Source organism: Mercenaria mercenaria, chromosome 10 (assembly GCF_021730395.1).
Source record: "Mercenaria mercenaria strain notata chromosome 10, MADL_Memer_1, whole genome shotgun sequence".
Taxonomy (NCBI): domain Eukaryota; kingdom Metazoa; phylum Mollusca; class Bivalvia; order Venerida; family Veneridae; genus Mercenaria; species Mercenaria mercenaria.
In genome coordinates, this window is record NC_069370.1 from 28,765,486 (window position 1) to 28,784,798 (window position 19,313).

The window sequence follows — 19,313 nt, forward strand, 5'->3', positions numbered from 1 at the left end:
ACCTCTCTAGAGACCATATTTTTCAATGGATCTTCATGAAAATTGGTCAGAATTTTTATCTTGATAATATCTAGGTCAAGTTCAAAACTGGGTCACATGAGCTCAAAAACTAGGTCACTATGTCAAATAATAGAAAAAACGACGTCATACTCAAAACTGGATCATGTGGGAAGAGGTGAGCGATTCAGGACCATCATGGTCCTCTTGTTAGCTCATCTGAACCAGAGGTTCAGGGTGAGCTATTAAAATAGGTGGATGGTCCGGCATCTGTTTTTAGCTCTTTAGCTTTTGAGCTATTGTGATTGCTCAATGTCCATCGTCCGTCCATCCACACTTTCCTTTAAACAACATCTCCTCCAAAACCACAAGGCCAATTAAGACGAAACTTCACAGGGATGTTCCTTGGATGGTCTTCTTTAAAAATTGTTCAAAGAATTGAAAAGTTTTACATAGGCTTATATAGGTAAAAAAAAACAAAAATCTTCTTGCCTGAAACCAGAAGACTTACCCCTTTGATATTTGGTATGTTGCATCGCCTTATGGTCTTCTACCAAGACTGTAAAAATTATTATTCGGGGGTGAAAAGAGGCCCCACCCAGGGGGTCCCAAGTTTTACATAGACATATATAGGAAAAAACTTCTTGTCTGAAACCACAAGAACTAGGCTTTTGATATTTGGTATGTTGCATTGCCTGGTGGTTCTCTACCAAAATTGTTCAAATTATGTCCCTAGGATGAAAAGAGGTCCTGCCCTGGGTGTCCCGAGTTTTGCATAGACTTATATGGGGAAGAAGTTTAAAAATTTTCTTGTCTGAAAGTTCAAGGCCTAGGCCTTTGATATTTGGTTTGTAGCATTGCTTAGTGGTTCTCTAACAAGATTGTTCAAATGATGCCCCTGGGGTGAAAAGAGGCCCCGCCCCGGGGGACACACTTGTAAATGAGTTATATAGGAAAAAATACTTTAAACAATTATCTGATCATATTTCCTAGACTGTTCAGTTATAATTACCTAATGACCCAAAGTAATTAGGGGTCACTTGACTGTGACCTTGACATACTGACCTACTTTCTTGTTTTTAGCCTGATGATGGTGGGCTATTCAAATCACTCTGCGTCCGTGGTCTGTCGTTCATCCATTAACAATTTCTTGTTATTGCATCTCCTCAGAAACTACTGGGGGGATTTTGACCAAACTTTGTCAGAATGATGTATTGGTACCCTAGTTGTGTCCCCCTGAAAATCAGACTGGTTCAACAATTTTTGAGTGAGTTATGGCCCTTTGTTTGTTTTGATTTCTAATATAATTTTATATCCAGTGGCCCTCCAAGTAGTTAATTGGTTTTTAGCTCACCTGAGCAAAAGGCTCAGGGTGAGCTATTGTGATCGCTCACCGTCCAGCGTCCGGCCGTCCGTCCACACTCATTTAAACAACATCTCATCCTAAACCATCAGGCCAATTTTGATGAAACTTCACCGGGATGATCCTTGGATGGTCTTCTTTAAAAATTGTTCAAAGAATTGAATTACGTACAGAACTCTGGTTGGCATGGGAACCGAAAGGAAAAATTTAAAAAATCTTCTTGTCCAAAACTGCGATGCCTAGGGCTTTGATATTTGTTATGTAGCATCATCTAGTGGGTCTCTACCAAGATTGTTCAAATTATCCCCCTAGGTCAAATATGGCCACGCCCGGGGGGTCACATGGTTAATATAGACTAGTTTTGGGAAAAAACTTTGAAAATCTTCTTGTCCAAAACCATAAGGCCTAGGGCTTTGATATTTAGTATGAATCATCATCTAGTGGGCCTCTACAAAGATTATTCAAATTATCTTCCTAAGGTCAAATATGGCCCTGCCCCGGGGGTCACATGGTTTATATAGACTTATATAGGGAAAAACTTTGAAAATCTTCTTATTTAAAACCATAAGGCCTAGGGCTTCGATAGTTATTATGTAACATCATATAGTGGGCCTGTACCAAGATTGTTCAAATGATCCCCCTAGGATGAAATATGGCCCCACCCCGGGGTTCACATGGTTTATATAGACTTGTATAGGAAAGAAACTTTAAAAATCTTCTTGTCTGAAATCACAAGACCTAGGCTTTTGACATTTGGTACGTAGCATTGCCTTGTGGTCCTCTACCAAAATTGATCAAATTATGCCCCTGGAGTGAAAAGAGACTTATAATTATAGGAAAAAAACTTTAAAAATCTTCTTGTCTGAAACTACAAGACATAGGTCTTTGATATTTTGTTTGTAGTATTGCCTTGTGGTCCTCTAATGAAGATTGTTCAAATTATGCCCCTGGGGTGAAAAGAGGCCCCGCATCGGGGGTCCCAAGTTTTACATAGACTTATATAGGAGAAAACTTTAAAAATCTTCTTGTCTGAAACTGCAAGGCCTAGGCTTTTGATATTTTGTGTGTTGCATTGCCTTATGGTCCTCTACCAAAATTGTTCAAATTATGCCCCTGGAGTGAAAAGAGGCCCTGCCCCGTGGGGTCCCACGTTTAACATAGACTTATATAGGGAAAACAATAAAAAATCTTCTTGTCTGAAAGTTCAAGGCCTAGGCCTTTGATATTTGGTTTGTATCATTGCCTGGTGGACCTCTAACAGGATTGTTCAAATTATGCCTCGGGGGTGAAAAGAGGCCCCGCCCTGGTGGTCACTTATCATGTGAGTTATATAGGAAAAAATACTTTAAAAATTATCAGATCATATTTCCTAGACTGTTTAATTAGATTTACCTGTTGTACCCAAGTGATTACGTGTCACCTTACTGTAACCTTGACCTACTGACCTACTTTCTTGTTTTTAGAGATACAGCCTTGAAATTTGGATGACATGTACAGTTTTGTATACCAATCTTAAAACTGACTTTCAGTTACCATGAATGTGACCTACTGACCTACTTTCTAATATTTTAGCATCAGTTTGTCATTTGAAACATGTGGCTCATATTACTCAGGTGAGCGATTTAGGGTCATGATGACCCTCTTGTTTAGTAAAAGCATCGACGTCAGTAAATACTTATACTTCTGACATGCCTGTTTTGTTACAATTCCTTAATGAAAATAATCCGATGCTAACAAACAAATACACCTATGATTTAATCATCCACCGGGTATGAAGAACTTGCACAATACGTGATAAACACTGCATTGTGTTATCAAATTATATGTCGTAACAATATCATTTAATTTGGTACTATTTCTGATTCAAAAATGTGGACGGCTTATTTTTGAGTGCAGCTAATTTATGGGCCCTTTTTTATACGTATTATGTTATGACGCTGGTGTCAGTCCGGCCGGCCGTCCGTCCGTTAGCAATTTCGTGTCCGCTCTATAACTCTTGAACCCCTTGAAGGATTTCAAAGACACTATACTTAAATGTTCACCACATCAAGACAGCGTGCAGAACGCATGTTTCGGATGGCTCGCTTTAAGGTCAAGGTCACACTGGGGTCAAAGGTCATATGACTTTGTTTTGTGTCCGCTCTGTAACTCTTGAACCGCTTGAAGGATTTTAAAGAAATTTGGGAAAAATGTTTACCACATTGAGACAACGTGCAGAGCGCATGTTTCAGATGGCTCGCTTCAAGGTCAATGTCAAACTTAGGGATCAAAGGTCGTATGACTTTTTTTGTGTGTATATTGTACTGCATTGCAGTGCTCTTGTTTTTATTTGGCAGATCCCTTTTTTGTTCACTTACAATAATTTTTTTATTGAATTACTTCCCTTTTGTGTTACTATAAATAGCTTATTTTGTAACTTTTTTATTATTGGTCATAGGGAAAAACCGAGACCACTTTCCTGTGGTACAACATGGATGGTACCTCCAATTTTTAGGTGTATTTTGATATGTCTATACCTGGTAAGGATTTTTTTTGTGGACTTATAGTTTTTTTCTGTTCACTTAGAATTTTTTTTTTGAATTTCTTCTCTTTGTTCTTCCTGTCCTTTGGGCTTCCACAGTTAAGTTCTTTAAATTTTGCTCCCATCCTCCTCTGATATAACCCTTTGGGTGTTTATTGCCCCACTTGGCAGAGCTCTTGTTCCTGTTGTGAAATGGTGGCTCATTTTCGAGACCGGTTTATTTTAAAAACCGGCTTATTTTCAGGATTTCAGGGTATTTGATGTAAATTCATGAAACCTTGCATGAGTCTTAATCATGATGTGACCTTGCACACTTGGCATTCTTCTTGAGAATCTTAGCGCTTATTACAGAGTTATGGCCCTTGAAATAGTCAAAATAGTGGATTTTTTGTTTATGATGCTCATAGCTCAAAAAGTATATGACCTAGATCGAATAATGAATCCTTTATATAAAGTGTTTGTTGAGGCTATACCCCCTTAAGTCTGCTAATTTTTAGCTCACCTGTCACAAAGTGACAAGGTGAGCTTTTGTGATCGCGCGGTGTCCGTCGTCCGTCCGTCCGTCCGTAAACTTTTGCTTGTGACCACTCTAGAGGTCACATTTTTCATGGGATCTTTATGAAAGTTGGTCAGAATGTTCATCTTGATGATATCTAGGTCAAGTTCGAAACTGGGTCACGTGCCATCAAAAACTAGGTCAGTAGGTCTAAAAATAGAAAAACCTTGTGACCTCTCTAGAGGCCATATATTTCACAAGATCTTCATGAAAATTGGTCAGAATGTTCACCTTGATGATATCTAGGTCAAGTTCGAAACTGGGTCACGTGGGGTCAAAAACTAGGTCAGTAGGTCTAAAAATAGAAAAACCTTGTGACCTCTCTAGAGGCCATATTTTTCATGAGATCTTCATGAATATTGGTCAGAATGTTTATCTTGATGATATCTAGGTCAAGTTTGAAACTGGGTCACGTAGGGTCAAAAACTAGGTCATTAGGTCTAAAAATAGAAAAACCTTATGACCTCTCTAGAGGCCATATTTCTCAATGCATCTTCATGAAAATTGGTCAGAATGTTCATCTTGATGATATCTAGGTCAAGTTTGAAACTGGGTAACGTGGGGTTAAAAACTAGGTCAGTAGATCTAAAAATAGAAAAACCTTGTGACCTCTCTAGAGGCCATATTTTTCATGAGATCTTCATGAATATTGGTCAGAATGTTCACCTTGATGATATCTAGGTAGAGTTTGAAACTGGGTCATGTGCGGTCAAAAACTAGGTCAGTAGGTCTAAAAATAGGAAAACCTTGTGACCTCTCTAGAGGCGATATTTTTCAATGGATCTTCATGAAAATTGGTCAGAATGTTTACCTTGAAGATATCTAGGTCAAGTTCGAAACTGGGTCACGTGGGGTTAAAAACTAGGTCAGTAGATCTAAAAATAGAAAAACCTTGTGACCTCTGTAGAGGCCATATTTTTCATGAGATCTTCATGAATTTTGGTCAGAATGTTCATCTTGATGATATCTAAGTCAGATTCAAAACTGGGTCACGTGGGGTCAAAAACTAGGTCAGTAGGTCTAAAAATAGAAAAAACCTTGTGACTTTCTAGAGGCCATATTTCTCAATGGATCTTCATGAAAATTGGTGAGAATGTTCAGCTTGATGATATCTAGGTCAGGTTCGTAACTGGGTCATGTGCGGTCAAAAACTAGGTCAGTAGGTCGAAAAATAGAAAAACCTTGTGACCTCTCTAGAGGCCATATTTTTCACGAGATCTTCATGAAAATTGGTGAGAATGTTCACCTTGATGATATCTAGGTCAAGTTTAAAAGTGGGTCACATGCCTTCAAAAACTAGGTCATTAGGTCAAATAATAGAAAAACCTTGTGACCTCTCTAGAGGCCATGTTTTTCAATGGATCTTCATGAAAATTGGTCAGAATTTTATCTTGATGATATCTAGGTCACATGTGCTCAAAAACTAGGTCACTATGTCAAATAATAGAAATAACGATGTCATACTCAGTTGAACACTGGGTCATGTGGAGATAGGTGAGCGATTCAGGACCATCATGGTCCTCTTGTTGAATTATTGCCCCTTGTTTGTGACAAATGTACCAGTGGGGGCACACCCTGTGTCCTACAGACACATTCTAGTTACATCAAGACAGATGTTACCATTCATGATTCAGTGTGTAATACATATATTCAAGGTCATATAGTCAAGTACAGGTTTGCTTTTGTGTATTTAGCAAAGGCCTTTTTCAAGCATGCTTGAGTTTTTCAGGTATCTGCAGCAAATTTCACATCAGCATGCAAATTAGCCATTTCACTTGTCTATTTCAGGTGCCTCATTCTTCGTGATTATGTTACATGCCTCATTCTATACTCCTGGAGATGAAGGAGAACCATTTGATCTGGAAATGGAACCAGTCTAATGTTCATATTTAACAGTGACATTGAAGTAACCTTGACCTTGCCTGATGAAACAATAATGTTTTAAGAAGAGTGTATTATATGTGGATATGTTTTTAAAGCAGCTCATCTTCAGATAAGTAACTGGAAAATTACGATGGCGTCAGTAAACAGAAGAGTTCAAAGTATAGATATGTGGATTTTCCAATTCTGCTTGATAAATTATAAATCATAAATTTTCTTCAGTTACAAGTTTGCTTGTTACATAATATGCTATATGTTGGATTAGGTGTAATATTACCACAATTATAGTAATAGATCAGTCCTCTATTAGTGGACCTGAAGTGGCATTGTTCACAAACAAACAAGTCTGGTACACAACAGAAGACAATATTAATTGCGATTTAAAGGAATTCATAATTTTTAAGAGATGAAATATTACAATGGTTACTCATCAGGAGGAATGCTGCTATAATAAGACTGTGATTGTGGTAATTGAGTGATCATTATATAACTGAAATACAGAACAATGTATGTAAACTACATTCATACTCGATTACTTATTTATTGATGCATTAAAGCTCACCTGAGAACAACTTGCTCAGGTTGAGCTATTGTGATCGCTCACCGTCCACTCTAGTAGTCCTCTACCAAGATTGTTCAGATTATCCCCCTAGGGTCAAATATGGCCTGGGGTCACATGGTTTGCGTAGACTTAAAACTTTGAAAATCTTCTTGTCCAAAACCACAGGGACTATGGCTTTGATATTTGGTATGTAGCATCATCTAGAGGTCCTCTACCAAGATTGTTCAAATTATCCCAACCTAGGGTCAAATATGATCCGGCCCTAGGTGTCACATGGGGTATATAGACTTGTATAGGAAAAAACTTTGAAAATCTTCTTGTCCAAAACCACAGGGCCTAGGGCTTTGATGTTTTGTGTGTAACATCATCTAGTGGTTCTTTACCAAGATTTTTCAAATTATCCCTCTAGGGTCAAATATGGCCCCGCCCTAGAGGTCACATGGTTTATATAGACTTATATAAGAAAAACTTAGAAAATCTTCTTGTAGAAATTTGAACGACCTGTATAATTTTTGATACAGATTTCAGTGCTAATCTTGAATAGTCTAATCTTGACCTACTGACCTACTTTCTTGATTTGAAGGTACAGCATTGAAGTTTGGACCACCTGTGTAACTTTCGATACAGATTTCAACACTTATCTTTAATATTCTTAACCCTGACATTCTTTTTAGCTCCACTATTCAGAGAATAGGGGGGGCTATTCTACTCACCCCGACGTCGGCGTGTGCTTTCTTGGTTAAAGTTTTTCGGCAACCTTTGTTTTTCTGTCATATCTTTGTTACTGTTGCTTATATCTTACTGTTACTTCACATAATCATTGTCCAGCATACAAACAAAGTATGTGCAGGGGCTGGGCCCATTATACGTAAGGTCAAGGTCACCAAGGTGTTATACTTTGGTTATTTTTAAGGTTACAGTTTTTCGGCAACCTTTGTTTTTCTGTCATAACTTTGTTACTATTGCTTAAATCTTACTGTAAGTTCACATAAACATTGTCCAGCATACAAACAAAGTATGTGCAGGGGCTGGGCCTATTATACCCAAGGTCAAGGTCACCAAGGTGTTATACTTAGGTTATTTTTAAAGTTAAAGTTTTTCGGCAACCTTTGTTTTTCTGTCATATCTTTGATACTATTGCTTATATCTTACTGTAAGTTCACATAAACATTGTCCAGCATACAAACAAAATATGTGCAGGGGCTGGCCCATTGTACCCAAGGTCAAGGTCACCAAGTTGTTATACTTGGAATTTGTCATGTTAAATTTTTTCGAAAGCTTTGTTTATAGACGTATCTTTGGTACTTTTAAAAGATAATGACTTGGAATTAAAATTTTTTCTTTATAATCATCATTTACATGTGTGGTTACAATCCCTATAACTCTAATTGTATTTTTGACAGAATTATGCCCCTTTCATATTTAAAGTTTTTTCACAAACTTCGTTTTCTTGATAATATAAGATAAAAGCTTGAAACTTATAATGTATCTTTATCATCATCATCTGCATGTGTGGTAACAGTCCCCATAACTCTTGATTTGTATTTTTGACCAAATTATGCTCCTTCCATACTTAAATTTTTGACAAACTTCGTTTTCTGGACATAACTTTGGTATTATATAAGATAATGACTTGAAACTCCCCTAACAATCCCAGTAACTCTGATTTGTGTTCTTAACAGAATTATTGGTGTATCTTCCTGTTAAAGTAGAGGTCTCTTATTGAGACATATATTCATTTTACAGTAAAATCGCAGAATAGTGGATTGCGCTGTCTTACGGACAGCTCTTGTTTCAGGTGAGTTTTTGTGATAGCTCAATATCCGTCGTCTTGTCGTCTGTCTGTCAACATTTAGCTTGTGTATGTGATAGAGGCTATATTTTTCAGCTGATCTTCATGAAATTTTGTCAGAATGATATCCTTGATGAAATCTAGGCCAAGTTCGAAAATGGGTCATCTGGGATCAAAAACTAGGTCACTAGGTCAGATCAAAGAAAAACCTTGTGTATGCGATAGAAGCTGTATTTTTCAATTGATCTTCATGAATTTTATTCAGAATGATTGCCTCTATGAATTCTAGGTCAAGTTCGAATATGGGTTATCTTGGGTCAAAAACTAGGTCACTAGGTCATATCAAAGAAAAAGCTTGTGTATGCAATATGGACTGCATTTTATACCAAATCTTCATGAAATTTGATCAGAATGTTTGTCTTGATGAAATCTAGGTCAAATTTGAATGTGGGTCATCTGGGGTCAAAAACTAGGTCACCTGGTCAAATTAAAGAAAAACCTTGTGTACGCCATAGGGGCTGCATTTTACACTGGATATTCATAAAATTTAGTCAGAATGATTGCCTTGATGAAATCCAGGAGGATTTCGAATATGGGTCATCTGGGATCAAAAACTAGGTCAAATCAAAGAAAAACCTTTTGTATGCAATAGAGACTGTATTTTTCAACTGATCTTCATGAAATTTTGTCGGAATGATTACCTTGATGAAATCTAGGCCAAGTTTGAAAATGGGTCATCTGGATTCAAAAACTAGGTCACTAGGTAAAATGAAACAAAAACCATGTGTATGTGATAGAGGCTGTATTTTTCATTTGATCTTCATGAATGTTGGTCAGTATGATTGCCTTGATGAAATGTAGGTCAAGTTCGAATATGGGTCATCTTGGGTCAAAAACTAGCTCACTAGGTCAAATCAAAGAAAAACCTTGTGTATGCAATAGGGGCTGCATTTTACACTGGATTTTCGTGAAATTTGATCAGAATGTTTGTTTGGATGAAATCAAGGTCGAGTTTGAATATGGGTCAAAAACTAGGTCACCCGGTCAAATTAAAATTCAAATATGGGCCATCTGGGAAACATGTTTACACTGTTATGATGTGTTTCTCAGGTGAGTGACCTAGGGCCATCTTGGCCCTCTTGTTTTTTGAAGCTACAGCAAAGAGATCTGGACCATCTGTATAATTTCTTTACAGATTTCAGTAGTTATCTTGAAAAATCCTTACCATAATCTTTGTTTTTGAAGCTTTAGCAAAGAAATTTGTTTAAGCAAGCAACTAAACTCAGGTGAGCGAAAGAAGACCATCATGGCCCTCTTGTTTACAGTTACGCTGTATTTGAATGAAAAAATACTGTTATTGATTATCTATAGAGGATATTTCTATGTTTGCACATGTTACAAACATGTAGCTATACTTACATAGAAACTGAAGCTAATCATGCATTTACATAAAAATGAACAGTGTTAACTTGACTGGAAAGTTTGTTAATAAGTAAGAATTGATCTTGCTCAGTTCTTTTTAATTATACTCCTACAGTTTGGTTTTGCTGACCATGAATATTTAGAAAGGTAACATGTTATGGACAAAATGTATTGATTTACAATTGCTTTTTTGACTGCTTAGTGTCTGTCGTCCGCCGTGCATCCATCAACAATTTCTTAAAAAAATCTTCTTTTTCAAAACCACTCTGCAGATTTACATCAAACTTAACAGTAATGATTCTCGGGTGGCCGCCTTTCAAAATTGTTCAAAGAATTGAATTCCACACAGAACTCTTGTTGCCAGTTGCTTGTAACAGAAAGGAAAAACTTTAAGATCTTCTTGTCCAAAACCGCAAGGCATAGAGCCTCAATTATTGGCATGTGACATCATCTAATGGTCCTTTATAAAGATTGTTCAAATTATGTCCCTGGGGTGAAAAGAGGCCCCAACCCTGGTGTCCCAAATTTTACATAGACATATATAGGAAAAAAGTTTTAAAATCTTCTTGTCTGAAACCACAAGACCTAGGCCTTGATAATTGATATGTAGCATTGCCTTATGATCCTCTACCAAGATTATTCTAATTGTTACCCTGGGGTGAAAAGAGGCCCTGTCCCGGGTCATAGACTTATATAACAAAAAACTTTAAAAATCTTCTTTTCTGAAACTGCTAGACCTAGGCTTTTGATAATTGGTATGTTGCATTTGCCTAGTGGTCCACTACTGAAATTGTTCAAATTATGCCCCTGGGATGAAAAGAGGCCCTAGCCTTTGTGTCCCAAGTTTTACATAGACTTATATAGGAAAAAAGTTAAAAAAAAATCTTCTTGTTTGAAAGTTTAAGACCTAGGCCTTTGACATTTGATATGTAGCATTGTCTAGTTGTTCTCTAACAAGATTATTCAAATTATGCCCCTGGGGTGAAAAGGGGTCACTTATATATGAGTTAAATAGGAAAAAATAATTCAAAAATTATCTGATCATATTTCGTAGACTGTTTAATTACAATTACCTGATGACCCCAAGTAATTAGGGGTCACTTGACTGTGACCTTGACTTACTGACCTACTTTCTTGTTTTTAGCTCACCTGAGCCAAAGGCTCATGGTGAGCTATTGTGACCGCTCAATGTCCGTCGTGCGTCGTGTGTCCATCAACATTTTCTAAAAAAATCTTGAAAACCACTGGGCAGAATTACACCAAACTTCACAAGAATGATCCTTGGGTGGCCCCCTTTCAAAATTATTCAAAGAAATGAATTCCATGCAGAACTCTGGTTGCCATGGCAACCGAAATGAAAAACTTTAAAAATCTTCTTCTCAAAAACCAGAAGCCCTAGAGCTTAGATATTTGGTATGAAGCATTGCCTAGTGGACCTCTAGCAGATTTGTTCAAATCATGACCCCGGGATCAAAATTGACCCCGCCCCAGGGGTCACTTGATTTTACATAGGAAAATCTTAAAAAATCTTCTTCTCAAAAACCAGAAGCCCTAGAGCTTAGATATTTGACATGTAGCATTGCCTAGTGGACCTCTACTAAAATTGTTCAAATCATGACCCCGGGATCAAAATTGACCCCGCCCCAGGGGTCACTTGATTTTACATAGGAAAATTTTAAAAAATCTTCTTCTCAAAAACCAGAAGCCCTAGAGCTTAGATATTTGACATGTAGCATTGCCTAGTGGACCTCTACTAAATTTGTTCAAATCATGACCCCCAGGGTCAAAATTGACCCAGCCCCAGGGTCACTTTATTTTACATAGGAAAATCTTCAAAAATTTTCTAAAAATAAACCAGAAGCCTCTAGAGCTTAGATATTTCAAATGTAGCATTGCCTAGTGGACCTCTACAAAATTTGTTCAAATCATGACCCCCGGGGTCAAAATTGACCCAGCCCCAGGGTCACTTTATTTTACATAGGAAAATCTTCAAAAATTTTCTAAAAATAAACCAGAAGCCTCTAGAGCTTAGATATTTCAAATGTAGCATTGCCTTATGATCCTCTACCAAGATTATTCTAATTGTTACCCTGGGGTGAAAAGAGGCCCTGTCCCGGGTCATAGACTTATATAACAAAAAACTTTAAAAATCTTCTTTTCTGAAACTGCTAGACCTAGGCTTTTGATAATTGGTATGTTGCATTTGCCTAGTGGTCCACTACTGAAATTGTTCAAATTATGCCCCTGGGATGAAAAGAGGCCCTAGCCTTTGTGTCCCAAGTTTTACATAGACTTATATAGGAAAAAAGTTAAAAAAAAATCTTCTTGTTTGAAAGTTTAAGACCTAGGCCTTTGACATTTGATATGTAGCATTGTCTAGTTGTTCTCTAACAAGATTATTCAAATTATGCCCCTGGGGTGAAAAGGGGTCACTTATATATGAGTTAAATAGGAAAAAATAATTCAAAAATTATCTGATCATATTTCGTAGACTGTTTAATTACAATTACCTGATGACCCCAAGTAATTAGGGGTCACTTGACTGTGACCTTGACTTACTGACCTACTTTCTTGTTTTTAGCTCACCTGAGCCAAAGGCTCATGGTGAGCTATTGTGACCGCTCAATGTCCGTCGTGCGTCGTGTGTCCATCAACATTTTCTAAAAAAATCTTGAAAACCACTGGGCAGAATTACACCAAACTTCACAAGAATGATCCTTGGGTGGCCCCCTTTCAAAATTATTCAAAGAAATGAATTCCATGCAGAACTCTGGTTGCCATGGCAACCGAAATGAAAAACTTTAAAAATCTTCTTCTCAAAAACCAGAAGCCCTAGAGCTTAGATATTTGGTATGAAGCATTGCCTAGTGGACCTCTAGCAGATTTGTTCAAATCATGACCCCGGGATCAAAATTGACCCCGCCCCAGGGGTCACTTGATTTTACATAGGAAAATCTTAAAAAATCTTCTTCTCAAAAACCAGAAGCCCTAGAGCTTAGATATTTGACATGTAGCATTGCCTAGTGGACCTCTACTAAAATTGTTCAAATCATGACCCCGGGATCAAAATTGACCCCGCCCCAGGGGTCACTTGATTTTTACATAGGAAAATTTTAAAAAAAATCTTCTTCTCAAAAACCAGAAGCCCTAGAGCTAAGATATTTGACATGTAGCATTGCCTAGTGGACCTCTACTAAATTTGTTCAAATCATGACCCCCAGGGTCAAAATTGACCCAGCCCCAGGGTCACTTTATTTTACATAGGAAAATCTTCAAAAATTTTCTAAAAATAAACCAGAAGCCTCTAGAGCTTAGATATTTCAAATGTAGCATTGCCTAGTGGACCTCTACAAAATTTGTTCAAATCATGACCCCCGGGGTCAAAATTGACCCAGCCCCAGGGTCACTTTATTTTACATAGGAAAATCTTCAAAAAATTTCTAAAAATAAACCAGAAGGCATAGAGCTTAGATATTTCACATGTAGCATTGCATAGTGGACCTCTACAAAATTTGTTCAAACATGAACCCCGGGGTCACTTGATTTCACATAGGAAAATCTTCAAAAAATTTCTAAAAATAAACCAGAAGGCCTAGATCTTAGATATTTGACATGTAGCATTGCCTAATAGACTTCTACAAAATTTGTTCAAATCATGACCCCCGGGGTCAAAATTGACCCTGCCCCAGGGGTCACTTGATTTTACATAGGAAAATCTTCAAATATTTTCTAAAAATAAACCAGAAGGCCTAGATCTTAGATATTTGACTTGTAGCATTGCCTAGTAGACTTCTACAAAATTCGTTCAAATCATGACCCCCGGGGTCAAAATTGACCCCGCCCCATGGGGTTACTTGATTGTACATAGAAAAATCTTCAAAATTTTCTAAAATTAAACCAGAAGGCCTAGAGCTTAGATATTTGACATGTAGCATTGCCTAGTGGGCCTGTACAAAATTTGTTCAAATCTTGACCCCCCTGGGTTAAATTGACCCAGCCCCAGGGTATACTTGATTGTACATAGGGAAATCTTCATAAATTTGCTAAAAATAAACCAGAAGGCTTAGATCTTAGATATTTGATATGTAACATTGCCTAGTAGACTTCTACAAACTTTGTTCAAATCATGACCCCTGGGGTAAAATTGGCCCCCCGCCCCAGGGGTTACTTGATTGTACATTGAAAAATTTTCCAAAAAATTTCTAAAAATCATCAGTTTGACATTTGAAACATGTAGCTCATATTACTCAGGTGAGCGATCCAGGGTCATCATGACCCTCTTGTTTAAGGTACAGCTGAAATTTGGATGACACATACAGTTTTGCACACTGATCTTTACACTGACTTTCAGTGACCATGAATGTGACCTACTGACTTACTTTCTTAATATTTTAGCGTCAGTTTGACATTTGCAACATGTAGCTTATATTACTCAGGTGAGCGATCCAGGGTCATCATGACCCTCTTGTTTGAAGTTTTGACTTTAGAATAAATTTTGTGAAGTCTTAACATAATTTTTAAGTGGTCAGATTATTCTACATATTATGCACAGGGGCTATCATCCTTTCTCCTCTATTTTTCTAATCAGACTATAATTTATTAGAAAATTACCATTTTTCAGGAGTCATTATTTTTCATAACCCTTTGGTGGCATGTTGTGGAAAAATGTCCCCTAAAACTAAAACCAGGCAGTATGACAAAAATCGATGTGTTAGGCTTGCAAAAATATGGGCATTAGATATTGAATATTCTTGGATGGTGGGGGAGGAGGGGAGTTTTGTCTGTGATACTTGTCAGTGCAAGAATACCATATGTACGATTGTCTTTGCAATACATATTTACAGATCTGAATGCTGGAATTTAAATTTCAAAGAAGGAACTGAAGATATTGTTGTATACCCAATGACAAAAATTGGAGTAAACATTGATATGAGTTACCTTCTGACTCATTTCAAATAAAGCTTCACTTTTATTCAAAGCAAAGGCAATTAGTGATTATGGTATGGCCAAATCAATATTGCTATATTTGATAACTATGTTGATTTTAACCAGAACATTGAAATAAGCTGTCATTTCTCAAATGTTTGCTTAAAGTAGCAAATTTTTTTCTACTCTAAGAAAACTAAGGCCTCTGATATTAATGAAGAATCTCTACACTGTTTTCCCCCAAGTTGCCCATGTTTGTGAGTCACTGTTTTGTAAATAATATCAGAAATGATATGTGGGTTGATTATGTTGAAATTGCATATACTGTGAAATCATTTTTATTGGAGTAGGACGAATTTTTGCATATTACTCGCTAGGAAGGATTCACAAATTTAAGACCATGCCATCTTTTATCAAATACGATTAAACTAAAAATTTATCCGCTATAAAAAGACATAAAATAGTTATCGAAATTTATTTCCTATCAGAAATATATGTATATTTTACATGCTTGTATTTCAATATTTCTCAAAATATCACAGTTTATCTGCAGTTAATAAAAGGTTGTCATGATAGAATTTTTTTTTTTTCTACAAAAATTAAAGATGTAAACTTATTTAATTAATAACATTAATCATGTGTTAATTAGTTACATGTATATTTGGCTTACCATTTTTCTTTGTGAATACTTCAGATACTAGTGCTAGTGTAATGTTGTTAACATCCTCTTACAAAGGCTAAAAAGTATATAATATGTATAGTGATTATTCACATGTGCTTTTGTTGTTTCCAGAGTAATTGGACACAAGCTACTCATAAAAAGACTTCAGTGATCTCTTTTATTTAAAATGATCCTTTGATATTTTGTCACAATTTAGGTAACCATAGTATCAGTTAACTGAAATTACCAGTTAGACTGTTATTACATTTATTCAGCAGGGTTATTAAAATGACCGCTTTAATTGACGGGTATACAATATAATGGTACATGATAATGACACATGAGGTACTGGTGACTTTATTTTTAGCCCACCATAACTTTGTTCAGGGTGAGCTATTAGTATAGGTGGATGGTCCAGCATCCGTTGTCTTGTGTCAACATTTTATACTTAAACATCTTCTCCTCTGAAACTACTGGTCAGAATTACACCAAACTTGGTCAGTAACATCCTGACATGGACCTTTATCAAGTTTGTTCAAATGGTTCACCTTGGCCCATTTTAGGGGCCACCAGAGCTAAAAATAGAAAAACCTTAAAAGAACTTCTTCTAATGAACTGCATGATGGATTTTTACCAAACTTGGTCCGTAGCATCATTATAAGGCCATCTTAAGGACCACGGCAGCTAAAAATAGAAGAAACCTTTAAAAGTCTTCTTCTCAGGAACCACTCAATGGATCTTCATTTGACTTGGTCTGTAGCATCGTTATAAGGTCCCCTACCAATTTTTTACATATCGAGGGTTCAACGCAATAAGGGCGTTATCTACATATGATTATTATATGTAGATACGCCCTTATTGCATTGAACCCTCGATATGGGGGCACTTGGCCCCTTTTAGGAGCCACTAGAGCTAAAGTTAAAATACCTTTTAATAAGTTCTTCTCATGAACTGCTGGATGAATCTTCATCAAACATGGTTTATAGCACCATTATAAGGTCCTTTCCCAATTTTGTTCCAATATGGACGATTGGCCCCTTTTAGGGGCTACTAGAGCTAAAATTAGAATTGCCTTTAAATGACTCCTTCTCATGAACCACTTGATGGATCTTAATCAAACTTTATTTGTAGCATCATTATAATGTCCTTCATCAACATTGTTCAGTTTGGGGCACTTGGTCAATTTTAGGGGCTGCTCGAGTTAAAAATAGAAATACCTTGAAACAACTTCTCATGAACCGCTTGATGGATCTTCATCAAACCTGGTCTAGAGGATCATTATAAGGTCCTTTCTCAAATTTGTTCAATGTAGGGAGGGGTGGGGGGGCACTTAGCCCCATTTCTGGGCCACTTGAACTAAAAATAGAAATACCTTTGAAAGACTTTTTCTCATGCACTGCTGAATGGATCTTCGTCAAACTTGGCCTGTAGTGGCATTAGAGTGTCCTCCCCCAGTTTATTCCAATGGGAGCAGTTGGCCTCTCTTTAGGTGCTGTTAGAGTTAAAAATAAAAATATCTTTAACAGCTACTCAGGAACTGCTCAGTGGAGTTTCAACAAACTTGGTGTTTAGTATCATTATAAGGTCCTCTCCAGTATTTGTTAAATTTTGTGCACCTGGCCCCTTTTAGGGGGCACTAATATTAAAACAAGAAATGCCTTTAAATGACTTCTTCTCATGAGCTGCTTGATGGATCTTCTTCAAAATCATTTGTAGCATCATTATGAGGTCCTCAATTGGAGACACTTGGCCCATTTTAGGGGCTGCTGGAGTTAAAAATATTTTAACTAACTTCTTATCAACTACTGGATGGGTCGTCATTAAACCTTGTCTGGAGCATCATTATAAGGTCCTTTACCATATTTGTTTAGTTGAGGGCACTTGGCCCCTTTTTTGGGGCCACTAGAGCTTAAAATGAAAATACCTTTAAAGTGCTTCTTCTCATGAACGGCTTGATGGATCTTTGTCAGACTTAGTCTGTAACATCATTATTAAGGTCTTATGTCAGATTTGTTAAAATGGGGGCACTTTACGTGGCCACTATAGTTAAAATAGAAATACCTTTAAATGATTTCTTCTGATTACTGGTATGTGTTTTTGGTGCATGACAGCAAATATAGAAAAAATTCAAATAACTTTAGTTTTAATGAACAGCTTATAGGATAGTTAGAAGCAAAGTCAGATGGTTAATGTTTTCTTCAAGTAGCGACTTAGGCCCATTTGAGCCTCTTGTGTTATTTTGAAATTTAAAATGTGCTAATTTAATTCCATGCGAAACTGTCTTGTTTGCTGTTCCAAATGCAAATTCAAATGACTTCACAGTATATATGATGTATGAAATTATTTTTATATGCTATTTGATCAGTTTGATTTATAGAAATGTGATAGTTAGTTGTTTTGATTAATTTATGATATATTTATATATCTTACTTACCATATTAATTTAAAATATAGATTGTAGAAAGTGGAAATGTTAACTTAAACTGAAATAGAGATCTACTTTTTAAAATGCTCACTTTCATAACTGTGATTGAAGCATATGACATAATAATTAAATTTTGATGGAGGATCTAGCTCTTTAAGTCACTCTTACTTGCATAGGAACTTTCAAAATAAAAGTAAAATATTTTTTGAAATTTGTTTTAAAAAACGTCATCTGTCCATCCGTCCGTCATCAACAATTAGACTGTTAACACTCAAGAGGTCACAATTTTGGCCCAATCTTAATGAAACTTAGTCAGAATGTTACCCTCAATAAAATCTTGGACGAGTTCGATATTGGGTCATCTGGGGTCAAAAACTAGGTCACCAGATCAAATAAAAGGAAAAGCTTGTTAACACTCTAGAGGTCCTCATTTTGGCCCAATCTTAATGAAACTTGGTCAGAATGTTACCCTCAATAAAATCTTTGATGAATTCGATATTGGGTCATCTGTGGTCAAAAACTAGGGCACCAGGTCAAATCAAAGGAAAAGCTTGGTGAACACTAGAGGTCACAATTTTGGCCCAATCTTAATGAAACTTGGTCAGAATGTTACACTCAAAAAAGTCTTGGACTAGTTCGATATTGGGTCATCTGGGCTCAAAAACTAGGTCACCAGGTCAAATCAAAGGAAAAGCTTGTTAACAATGTAGAGGCCACATTCATGACTGTATCTTCATGAAACTTGGTCAGAATGTTTATCTTGATGATCTGAAGGTCCAGTTACAATCTGGGTCATGTAGGATTAAAAACTAGGTCACCAGGTCAAATCAAAGGAAAAGCTAGTTTACACTGTAGAGGCCACAATTATGACCATATCTTAATGAAACATGGTCAAAATGTTAATCTTGATGATCTATAGGTCAAATTCAAATCTGGGTCAGGTTGGGTCAAAGACTAGGTCAAATCAAAGGAAAAGCTTGATAACACTCTAGAGGCCACATTTATGACTATATCTTCATGAAACTTAGTCAGAATGTAAATCTTGATGATCTTTAGGTCAAGTGCGAATCTGGGTAATGTTGGGTCTAAAACTAGGTCACTGGGTCAAATCAAAGGAAAAGCTTGTTAACACTGTAGAGGCCACATTTATGACTGTATCTTCATGAAACCTGGTCAGAATGTTAGTCTTGATGATATCAAGGTCCAG

The 19,313-nt window shown here is 36.7% G+C and overlaps 1 protein-coding gene across 2 annotated transcripts in view; it reads left to right on the forward strand.

Moving 5' to 3' along the window:
• LOC123559576 (prenylated Rab acceptor protein 1-like) overlaps window positions 1-18,309 on the forward strand; it is a 74,692-nt gene extending 56,383 nt beyond the window's left edge. For both annotated transcript variants that reach the window (XM_045351516.2, XM_045351517.2), the window contains exon 5: window positions 6,226-18,309. In XM_045351516.2, the coding sequence (XP_045207451.1) occupies window positions 6,226-6,317 (92 nt within the window). In that variant the 3' untranslated portion in view covers window positions 6,318-18,309. The remainder of the gene's footprint in view (window positions 1-6,225) is intronic.
• Window positions 18,310-19,313: the final 1,004 nt, after the last annotated feature.